The sequence below is a fragment of the Electrona antarctica genome (assembly GCF_951216825.1).
Source record: "Electrona antarctica genome assembly, chromosome: 10".
NCBI lineage: Eukaryota > Metazoa > Chordata > Actinopteri > Myctophiformes > Myctophidae > Electrona > Electrona antarctica.
The window spans coordinates 50,631,063-50,643,107 of NC_136791.1; the positions used below are offsets into that span (position 1 = coordinate 50,631,063).

Consider the following 12,045-nt stretch of genomic DNA (forward strand, 5'->3'; position numbering starts at 1 on the left):
TCTCTCTCTTTCTTTCTCTCTTTCTCTCTCTCTCGACTTATCCAGATTTTATACGCACATGTTCGCATAGACAAACCCAGACTTTCTGAATTTGATCTAAAGTGAAAATATCCTCAGGCTATATTGCGGATTCGAGGACGGGCTGACTGTCAGAACACAGGCTTAAAAGACTATTGATATTCATCAAATCCATATCAACTCTGAAGACTTGTGTGTCTGGCATAACTCAAGGTGCTTATGGATGAAACCACAACAATAATATATAATAATGCATAATGCACTCATCCCTGTGGGACAGCCAAGGTGCAACATCAACTTATTCAATGTTGTTACAGTATATGTATCCATTTTATAACCATGGATTTTAAGTTAACCACCTTCATTATGAAGTTTGACATGACTCCAAAACCTTCCCATGACTCTCACCAATTTCCTGTATTTCTTCATTCATGAATGACAAATGCAATAATTACAGAAACATAATGCTTTTTTTTGTTAAATTAATAATAATTATAATGATAATGATAATGATAATGATAATGATAATGCGGGTAATAATACTAATAGTAATAATAATAATAATAATAATAATAATCATAATAATAATCATAATAATAATCATAATAATAATCATAATAATGATTACAACTTGAAGAATAATGTATAATGTAATAATATATATATCATAATAATAATAGTATATCTGATGCTGAATGCTTTGAGTTTTATTTCAAATTCCCATAAGTAATTTGTAATGACAAAATCACAAATGCACATGCTGGCCAAATTATGGTTCTGTGATAGGAATATTATGAAGCTCTTATGTGGTCAAGAGCACTACAGTATGAGACTACATTACCCAGCTCCAGCATGTTTTCCTGGGCCTCGTCAGAGTAGCACAGTAGCTGCTGCAGGAGAGTGTAGGCAAAGCGCCTGGCGATGGCCGGTGAGTCCATATCCACTGTCTTCCTGTCCCTGTACAGGAGGCCATAATCACAGACTGTACAATCACCAATGTGCCTATGTGCCAGTGTCACGCGTTCAAAAGTGCATTACAATTATGTTACAACTGACAGTGCTGATTTTCAAATGGCCACTGGCTTACAGGTCAGGATGTGATGCCACAGCCACAGTGTTAAGATAGCAGTGCCCTTGAGAAAGGCTCCTAACCTCTTAGTGCCTCATTACCTTCGGATCTCATGACGAATGTTACGCTATTGTAGCCTCGACTTAAACCCATTTTGGGCGGAAACCCCTTTTGGTGTTAGCATTGTGTTATGCTTTAGCTATTGAAAAATAGCAGATCTACAAGCTCGTAGCGCGCCACCGAGTGGCGCGCTACGAGCTTGTAGGTCTGCTATTTTTGAAAAATCGAAGAACGACTGACATAGAAACATAGCTTTTTCAGAAAACTGTCAGGATGTAGAAGACATTTTTAGAATCTGAAAATGGGTTAATGTGCAATTGACTGTGGTCATCACCTCCACACGGTGTAGCCATTCAGCTGAAGGAACTTGAGGACATCCTGGGCTTTCTCACGGAGTTTGGCCTTATCCTTGGCTGTCAGGGTGTCATAGGGCACCAGCATGGAATGCCCCACTCCTCCTAGTTTCTTCTTCTTGGCCCAAGCGTTGTGGTAGTTCTCAGCCAACTGCTCCGCCATGGACTATACAAACACAACAGTAACGTTGTCGTGTTTAGCTGTGACCTTAGTTGTGACTCTTTTCTACACATAATACTTCATACTGGAGTCTAGTGCATGTGTGTAACCAACTGAATGATGCAGCGAATGTGTAACCAACCGAATATAAACACGTGAAACACATTATACTGTACACTGGTCGCAGGACAAGACAATAAAACACGGTATGACTTACACCCCAAGCACGACATAATAAAACACGTTATGACTCACACACTGGTCCCAGGACAATACAATAAAACACGGTATGACTCACACACTGGTCCCAGGATAAGACAATAAAACACGTTATGACTCACACACTGGTCCCAGGACAAGACAATAAAACACGGTATGACTTACACCCCAAGCACGACATAATAAAACACGTTATGACTCACACACTGGTCCCAGGACAAGACAATAAAACACGGTATGACTTACACCCCAAGCACGACATAATAAAACACGTTATGACTTACACACTGGTCCCGGGACAAGGTAATGCTGCTCATGTCCGTTGGTTTGGGGGTGAAGGTTGACGCTCCCTCAAAGGACAACTATAGTAGACAATAAAACAATGAATGGGGGGTGGTGGGCCATGGGATACGTTGTCGGTTGTTTTCATTAGGTTGTTGCATTTATCATTTTTTGTTATATCTGTATTGTGTTTTACAGGTTATGTCAGGTTATGTGTTGTCGGTTATTGTATCTTGTTTGTTTTTGGGGGTGTTTGCTTTCTGTGTCTTGTGAAAAACACACACATCACACACACACCACACAAACACAGAACACACACATATGCATAACCCATTTTGGGTGGGAACCCCTTTTGGTGTTACCATTATGTTATGCTTTAGCTATTGAAAAATAGCAGATCTACAAGCTCATAGCGCGCCACCGAGTGGCGCGCTACGAGCTTGTAGGTCTGCTATTTTTGAAAAATCGAAGAACGACATTTCAAACAGACATTTTTAGAATCTGATCTCAGGTCAAAATGGGATAATGGTGCAGAGATGGACGCATGTGTAGGAATCTGTAGGGGTACAAACAACATACTTGTCCAGCCTGAGAGATCCTGCGTGAACAGGTATGCAGGTCAAACACGTCGCCTGCTTTGGTCCTCTCAATGGTCCACCCAAAGGCCAGCATGCTCCTTACGGTCTCCTTAATGGCCCAGCGGCAAGCTTCTTTATCCTGGACATTTCACTCAATTTGAACCACTATTCAACTCTGAGAGGATGAACATGGGTTTCCACATGGTCACATTTGTACACTCTCAGAATTGAAAAAGGAACAAACAACCGCACACTGTCTTCAAATGCAGTGACCAACTTTTATTTAGGGAAACAGCAACGTTTCGGCCTATGCAGCCTTCATCAGGCTATCTTTATCCTTTATTTATCATAAAGATAGCCTGGTGAAGGCCGCATAGGCCGAAACGTTGCTGTTTCCCTAAATAAAAGTTGGTCACTGCATTTGAAGACAGTGTGCGGTTGTTTGTTCCTTTTTCATTTTTGGGCACGTACCCTCTCCTACGCACCTGTCGCCTGTAGGTGTGCAAAAGCCTTGCTTTTTATACACTCTCAGAATTAAAATAACATTCATGAGTTTAGTATATAGTACGTAGGCACTGTGACAAAAAACATTTAACAATAGTATATCACCAAAGGCGGGTGTGTGGCAGATAATGCTTACAGTAGAATAGAGTGAAAAATAGCGGTTTTGAATATATGAATATTTTAGAAACTAGCAGTGCATATGATACAGACATGGATAGGAGACCATGAAAGCATTACTATATATGCAAGGCAAAGGAAGCTGAATCGCTCAAGCACTGGAAGCTTTTCTTCGATTTGAATTCTACATGAATGCATTTCACACAGGTTTTATTACTAATGCATTCCCAAAATGGAAATTATTCAAATGAAATGTTCAGAGGCTTTTTAAAACGTACTTACTTCATAGTTTGTCATTGGGCAAATTATTCAAGGACTGAAGAAAGTGGAATTTTAACAATTTTAAACCGTCCCTAAGTTTTCAGAAAGCAGAATTTAAAAGTTTTCAAAAATAGAACAAATTGCAGATCCGCAAGCTCACATCGACTATTTTTGCAATTTGTCACATTGAGAAAGTACAGAATGTGGGGCTTAGCTCAGGGGGGGATTAGATTTCATAAGCACAGACAGTACTTTTTTTTCCTTCTTCTTTTGTTTTGCTGTTTTACCTTCTCAGCCAGCACCCTGTACGGCTTGAGGAGTGGGTGAACCTTACTGTTTTCACACAGCTGCTCCCCGTGGACCCAGCCATTGGCAATCTGACAGAGACAACAAGCAGAGACACACACACACACACGCACACACACACACACACACACACACACACAGCCATACGTTAGATAACAGGTACACAATATAGGCTAATCTCCTCCAGTTAGTTCCGAGGACGAAACACGACACAGACAAAACGTCTGCGTGCAGCCAAACAGACATTCATTATCCAGGAAGTGTATTGGTAAGTGAGCAGAGTTCTGACTGCGATATCATACATCACTCTGTCAGGCCCTAACAGACCCCTTCAAATGTGATGGATGAGCGTCATGATATTACCTTGTCCAGTGACCACTTCTCATGGGTATGCTCGGCATACTTATTCACCACTGTCTCCAGTCTCTCCGGCACTGTCACACTGGTTCAAGGAGAGAAAATGATTTAGCTCAATTTCCAGTTTAACCTAACCTGACTCCACCAGATGGGGCAGCAGAGAGAACACTGGGTTCCCCCCTCCTGCTCCCATCTGGGAACTCTCAGGCAGACTTGATGCCCGGCCACAAAACGGCCTGGCCAATCAGCAGCAGCTATCCCGCCTCTAGCTGCTGCTGATTGGCCAGGCCGTTTTGTGGTTATTCAACCTGAATAACTCTGGTTCATAGGGCTGTGGAAGAAGAGACAGAGACAACCTGAATAACTCTGGTTCATCTTAGCTAATCAGTGTAGAATCTGAGAAATCCAACAGGCTCGTCTTGATCACATGACTACAGAGATCATGTGTACCGATTTGCGTGAGATTTGGATGAAATCTGTGCGACTAACATAAACAATGTGTTTTGCAGAAATCGGCCTCATGGTGGCGCTATAACCGGCAGATGTGGAGGGATGCTGGGAAAATGTTTTTCCATGGCCTCTAGGGAGTGCACATACATAAGTTGTCGATGCAGTTATAGGTAAAAACAGGAATTGGCCTGTTATAGCGCCACCGTGAGGCTGATTTGGGGAAAAAATAGTGGCATGTCGTCCTCGGCCTAGTGGAAATGTGCGTGTATAATTTCATGGAAATTGGACAGTGTGTTTGTGATTTGTGGCATTTTGTTCGAAACGGACCAATCATGTGAGCTTTGGAAGCCAATCTTAGCCAATCAGGATGGAAGATGGGAAATTGTGCAGATCTGTGTTGATCACATGACTATGGAGATAGTGTATACCGAATTGTGTGATGTATGGATAAAATGTGTACGAGTTATCTACAGAAATGTGTTTTGCCTAAATCGGCCTCATGGTGGCGCTATAACAGGCCGTTGAGGAATATTTGGGGCAGAGGTTCGTCGTTGGCATCCAGGGAGTGTGTGTGCAAAGTTTGGCATGGATCGGGCCAACGGTGCCGGAGATTAGCTGATAACGGACGGACGGACGGAAGGACGGAAGGAAGGAAGGAAGGAAGGACGGACACACACACACACACACACACACACACACACAGACGGAGTGCAAAACATACTCTCTCCCCATGCCTTCGGCCTGGTGGAGACAATAACTCTGGTTCATATGGCTGTGGAAGAAGAGACAGAGACAACCTGAATAACTTTGGTTCATAGGGCTGTGGAAGAAGAGACAGAGACAACCTGAATAACTCTGGTTCATAGGGCTGTGGAAGAAGAGACAGAGACAACCTGAATAACTCTGGTTCATAGGGCTGTGGAAGAAGAGACGGGGGGTCTTTATGTGTGTAATATGTGTCTTACTGAGACAACATGTAGTCCAGGAAGTAAGTGAGCCCAGTGTCCATGACATCAGAGACACTGCTAAAATCTAAAATATCTAAAACCACATATTACACACATAAAGACCCCCAGAAAAGTGTTCTAAATCTTCTAACGTCATTAACATATATTGTTTTGCAAAAAGGGTGAAGTTTCCCTTTAATCTCACAAATGCTACCTTGCATTGCTTGTGTAGAATGTTCCTTATGAGTATATACAAAAAAGATGTTCGGTTATTCTTCTCTTTTTCTTCTTTCGTCTGTGCACTTTCACTGACAAAAGCACAGAAAGAAATACATAATTCAGGAAATAGTTTGGCCACTGCATCGTCTGCCAGAGTAGAGGAGGGGATGAGCTCAGAAGTGATCGGTGCACTTGCTACTTCTGGTTACTGGCTTACATACAGTATACCTGGAGGTGTCTACAGGCTGGGGGTCAAACTGGTCATCTGGCTTACATACAGTACCTGGAGGTGTCTACAGGCTGGGGGTCAAACTGGTCATCTGGCTTACATACAGTACCTGGAGGTGTCTACAGGCTGGGGGTCAAACTGGTCATCTGCGTCCACGGAGCCATTCTTCTCCTTGGCACAGCTTTGGTCCATGTGGTCGGGAGGCAGGGCACTGGCAACCACAGTCAGGCACTCCAGAGACAACCTGAATAACTCTGGTTCATAGGGCTGTGGAAGAAGAGACAACCTGAATAACTCTGGTTCATAGGGCTGTGGAAGAAGAGACGGAGACAACCTAAATAACTCTGGTCCATAGGGCTGTGGAAGAAGAGACAACCTGAATAACTCTGGTTCATAGGGCTGTGGAAGAAGAGACAGAGACAACCTGAATAACTCTGGTTCATAGGGCTGTGGAAGAAGAGACAGAGACAACCTGATTAACTCTGGTTCATAGGGCTGTGGAAGAAGAGACAGAGACAACCTGAATAACTCTGGTTCATAGGGCTGTGGAAGAAGAGACAGAGACAACCTGAATAACTCTGGTTCATAGGGCTGTGGAAGAAGAGACAGAGACAACCTGAATAACTCTGGTTCATAGGGCTGTGGAAGAAGAGACAACCTGAATAACTCTGGTCCATAGGGCTGTGGAAGAAGAGACAGAGACAACCTGAATAACTCTGGTCCATAGGGCTGTGGAAGAAGAGACGGAGACAACCTGAATAACTCTGGTTCATAGGGCTGTGGAAGAAGAGACGGAGACACACAGGAAGTGAGGGAAATCTGAAAGGGGTTATAATGGAAGCAGAGGAAGGAATAGAGGATATATGAGAAGGGATGTTGAGAAATGGTACAAACACCTATTCCAGAGTATTAATTAAAGGAGCTGTATGTTTCTGTTTTTGTTAAATTTAAAGCTCTATATTCTGATCTTATTATCATTACTAACGCCACGCCCAAAAAAGTTAGAAAAAGGTGCCCAGTCATCCAGGTGCCTAAGTACTCATCCAGGTGGTCAGTTGTCCGGGTGCCCACGCATCCAGGTGGTCAGTTGTCTGGGTGCCCACTCATCCAGGTGGTCAGTTGTCTGGGTGCCCACTCATCCAGGTGGTCAGTGCCCACTCGTCCAGGTGCCCACTCATACAGGTGGTCAGTGCCCACTCGTCCAGGTGCCCACTCATCCAGGTGCCCAGTTGTCTGGGTGCCCACTCATCCAGGTGCCCAGTGCCCACTCATTCAGGTGCCCAGTTGTCCAGGTGCCCACTCATTCAGGTGCCCACTCATTCAGGTGCCCAGTTGTCCAGGTGCCCACTAATTCAGGTGCCCAGTGCCCACTCATCCAGGTGCCCAGTTGTCCAGGTGCCCACTCATCCAGGTGCCCAGTTGTCCAGGTGCCCACTCATCCAGGTGCCCACTCATCCAGGTGCCCACTCCTCCAGGTGCCCAGTTGTCCAGGTGGCCACAGTTGACCAGGTGGCCACATGTTCCTAGTGACCAGTTGGTTTTGGTAGCCAGCTGTCCAAGTGACCAGGTGCCCAGTTGTCCAGGTGCCCAGTTGTCCAGGTGCCCACTCATCCAGGTGCCCAGTTGTCCAGGTGCCCACTCATCCAGGTGCCCAGTTGTCCAGGTGCCCAGTTGTCCAGGTGCCCACTCATCCAGGTGCCCAGTTGTCCAGGTGCCCACTCATCCAGGTGCCCAGTTGTCCAGGTGCCCACTCATCCAGGTGCCCAGTTGTCCAGGTGCCCACTCATCCAGGTGCCCAGTTGTCCAGGTGCCCAGTTGTCCAGGTGCCCACTCATCCAGGTGACCAGTTGTCCAGGTGCCCAGTTGTCCAGGTGCCCAATCATCCAGGTGCCCAGTTGTCCAGGTGCCCACTCATCCAGGTGCCCAGGTGCCCAGTTGTCCAGGTGCCCACTCATCCAGGTGCCCAGTTGTCCAGGTGCCCAGTTGTCCAGGTGCCCACTCATCCAGGTGCCCAGTTGTCCAGGTGCCCACTCATCCAGGTGCCCAGTTGTCCAGGTGCCCACTCATCCAGGTGCCCAGTTGTCCAGGTGCCCACTCATCCAGGTGCCCAGTTGTCCAGGTGCCCACTCAACCAGGTGCCCAATTGTCCAGGTGCCCAGTTGTCCAGGTGCCCACTCATCCAGGTGCCCAGTTGTCCAGGTGCCCACTCATCCAGGTGCCCAGTTGTCCAGGTGCCCAGTTGTCCAGGTGCCCACTCATCCAGGTGCCCACTCGTCCAGGTGCCCACTCGTCCAGGTGCCCACTCGTCCAGGTGCCCACTCATCCAGGTGCCCAGTTGTCCAGGTGCCCAGTTGTCCAGGTGGCCACAGTTGACCAGGTGGCCACATGTTCCTAGTGACCAGTTGGTTTTGGTGGCCAGCTATCCAAGTGACCAGGTGCCCAGTTGTCCAGGTGCCCAGTTGTCCAGGTGGCCACAGTTGACCAGGTGGCCACATGTTCCTAGTGACCAGTTGGTTTTGGTGGCCAGCTATCCAAGTGACCAGGTGCCCAGTGGTAACTTGTCCAGGTGACCAGAAGCATAATCATAATCCGCATAATCCGGCAACGGCATGAGACGTGCCATGTGCCCGAGGGATTATGTCACTCCACTGCCGCTCCATCTCGTGGCCGCTGCTGCACGCAACCGCCGGTAAACTACCGGTAACAGCCGCGGCGCTGCCAGGTAAACTGGGGGGATTATGACACTCGACTGCTGCTTGCCGCCGAGAAATACTGGCGCCTGCCGCGGGTGTTACGCGGCTGATGCCATGCGTTGCGCCGTGCTTGCAGTTATGGTTAGGGTAAGGGTTTGGGGTAGTGTGTCGGACTGACTGCCGCGGGTGTTCCGAAAATGCACTCGCTCTCTCTCCAGGTGGCCACATGTCCATAGGTGGCCAGTTGTCCAAGTGCAGAGTGTGTGTGTGTGAGTGTGAGTGTGAGTGTGAGTGTGAGTGTGTGTGCGTGCGTGTGTGTGCGTGTGTGCGTGCGTGCGTGTGTGCGCGCAGTGAAAAGGGGAGGGGTCGGTGAATGTAGAAAATGTAATGTCATTTGCATCACAATAAAATGTTGCACAATAACAGTATGCCATACAAATGCAAACTGTACGGTAAATATGCAAATAACTTATACCCTCTTCACACTGTATTGTATAGTCATCCATGTGGAAACTGTACAATGCTGACTACAGCCTGAACGTCTGAGGGATGTTTGAGGCTGCAACAACCTTGAACCTTCTTCTGTCTTTACTGTTCTCATGTTTTGGATGAGTCAGATAAGCACCGCTCAGCAATATGCTGATCACAAGAGGGGGACCTCCCCTGAACACAGAGGAGATTCAATTGCATCGATTGCATCTGTCCTTTTCTCGTCGGTAGGCTTGAAAGCAATAGTGGGATGTTACGTTTCATATGGCAAGGATCTGGGAAAGAAATGTGTTGTGTGTTGACATCTGAGGGGGCACTGTTTCTTTCAAGTAGCTCCATATTGTCGCTTTCAGATGGATACCTTGTATGTCCAAAACTGTAACTTGTCAGGAAATGGGGAAAAATAACCTGTATTCCAATTGATTTATTAAGGGACCAAGAAGTCACAAAGTGACTGAACCGTGCAGTCGGTTTTCGCGAAACACGGTAATCTGGTAGAGGACCATGCCAAACGGTGACTATGCGAAGCCCATGACGATTGGCCAAATGGTGGCGCTATAGCGCTCAATTGAAAATGCTAACTTTGAACGTGCATAGCTCATGAACCGTTTGACCGTTGGCAATGACACTTTGATACACATATGTGTCTCCTCATGCCGAACAACTTTCGTGTTCTGACTTTTGAACTCTGACCATTTTGAATGATATGAAATACAGTTAAAATGTATCTCCTCCCAGGATCTTTGATCAAAATGCACAAAAACATCTACACGTGAACTTTGGACCTATACGGACAACACATCGTAGTACATTTTGTTTAAGTGAAAAAATGAAGTTTTTATGAGCCAATGAAAATTGCTGGTTTGTGAAAAAATGTCTTCTGCCTCTAATACATGTATACATGCAGCGTCATATGCTTATGTCACTTTACAGTATAGTAGAGGGTCATGCCAAATAGCACTGAAAGCGTACAAAGAGAAGTTTGTACGTGAAAACACACTGTAGTAATGGATAAAGACCAAGACAGTTACCAAAAATACGGGATGATGTTACTGTTTAGAATGAGTCAACTGACTGTGTCTGCATAGCTCAGTCGGTAGAGCTCTCACCTTCGGACCACAGGGTCACTGGTTCAAATCCAGGTAGTGACAACTCAGCCTGTGATTCTTATTTGTGCATATTGTTCTTATTGCGTATTGTCTTCTTTCTTGGTCCCGCCTTATCGCTGCTTGCAGCTATATTTGTTAGTTATTATTACGACCGTAGGTCGCAGATTACTATGAAAACCTGCAAAGCCCATCAGTCATTCCATCCGTCACACCACCATATTATGGCCGTCAGTCCCTCACACCTCGTGACATGTCACGCCACCATATATGGCCGTCAGTCCGTCACGCCTCATGACGCCTCGTGACACGCCACCATATACCTCCACATACCATATACCAACCTCTAAATATTGTGTCAAAAGATAAAAACATTGCTGTCCGTCCATTGTAAGCTGTGTGCAAGCGAGCAGCGGACAACAACTCACTTGCTTTCGATATCAAGGTATCTCTCTCTCTCGCAGACACAAGTTGCATGCATTTTTCTGCTTGTAGCCTAAACCAAATGAAGCGTAGCCAACGTGTATGTTAATTGATATTAAAAGAAAATGTCAACCCCCGCTGCAAGGGGGGTGGTGGGGGGGTCAGAGTATTTGAAGCCTTAACTGAGGGAGAGAGTGGTCAATGGGATCGCAGGAGAAAAAAACGGTCAATTTGATCTGAATGATTAAGGATTAAGGAGCGTTGACCTTGCTTTAGTTTTACCTGCTTTGCCAACGCCTTCAACGTTCCCCAGAATAACCTCCTGGACAGGTGGAGCTCCTCCTCCGAAGCGGAGCCCAGATTCCCCCACCCGCCAATCAGAGAGTAGTATTTGTAGCTCTGCTCATAGTGGTTGGTCAGCAGCTGGTGCACAGAAGTTGTGACAATGTGGTCAATATCAAATGGATCAGAGTATTGAACGTGTGTGTGTGTGTGTGTGTGTGTGTGTGTGTGTGTGTGTGTGTGTGTGTGCGCGTGTGTGTGCGTGTGTGTGTGCGTGTGTATGCATATGCAAACATCAACAAAAATCAATTGAGTCCGTGTAGAGTTGCAATTGTGGTCCTGTCACCTTGAGGGGCATCTCAGTGTTGTCTGTGATTCGGGGGACATCAAAGACAAGGCGCCTGAGGAGTGGCTGCATCACAGATGGCTGGAGTTTACTGAGGACACAAACGTGCACACACCCACACAAATGTATGTGCACACAAACGCACACACGAGAAACAATGCTGTGATTGATCACATCACAGCTGTGTGACAGATACGATTACGGTGCCAGAGGAGATTTAATTTTTTTTCCCTGGTAATGCATTTTCCAATTTTAAATGTTTCTCTCAAGACTTTTTGGGGGGGTCTTCCTCTCTCCCCAATTCAGTAATTCTGTCAATTCCTCTTGAATAATGAATGAGTGACACTACATGGTCCCTGTGGCTGCTAACCCTCACGGTTGGCCTGTTGAGAGCATAGGCAACCACATGTCACTCACTTATTTTCTTCACCTGGAGAACATGACGTGTAGCGACTCGAAGAGCACTTAATCTCCACTAGTGCAGTGGCAAATACACACAATCCCACGGCGGCTTCCCTCCCACAAACACGGGCAATTATAATAACTTTATTTATTTTATTTATTTATTTATTTATAT

At 46.0% G+C, this 12,045-nt stretch overlaps 1 protein-coding gene across 1 annotated transcript in view; it reads right to left on the bottom strand.

Moving 5' to 3' along the window:
* Positions 1-12,045, bottom strand: part of LOC306930868 (ryanodine receptor 2-like) — a 170,084-nt gene that overhangs the window by 75,171 nt on the left and 82,868 nt on the right. Inside the window, 9 exon segments of the mRNA XM_079511964.1 lie at positions 860-975; positions 1,482-1,666; positions 2,164-2,241; positions 2,741-2,878; positions 3,909-3,998; positions 4,291-4,369; positions 6,239-6,396; positions 11,123-11,263; positions 11,469-11,559. Coding sequence (XP_079368090.1) covers positions 860-975; positions 1,482-1,666; positions 2,164-2,241; positions 2,741-2,878; positions 3,909-3,998; positions 4,291-4,369; positions 6,239-6,396; positions 11,123-11,263; positions 11,469-11,559 — 1,076 coding nt within the window.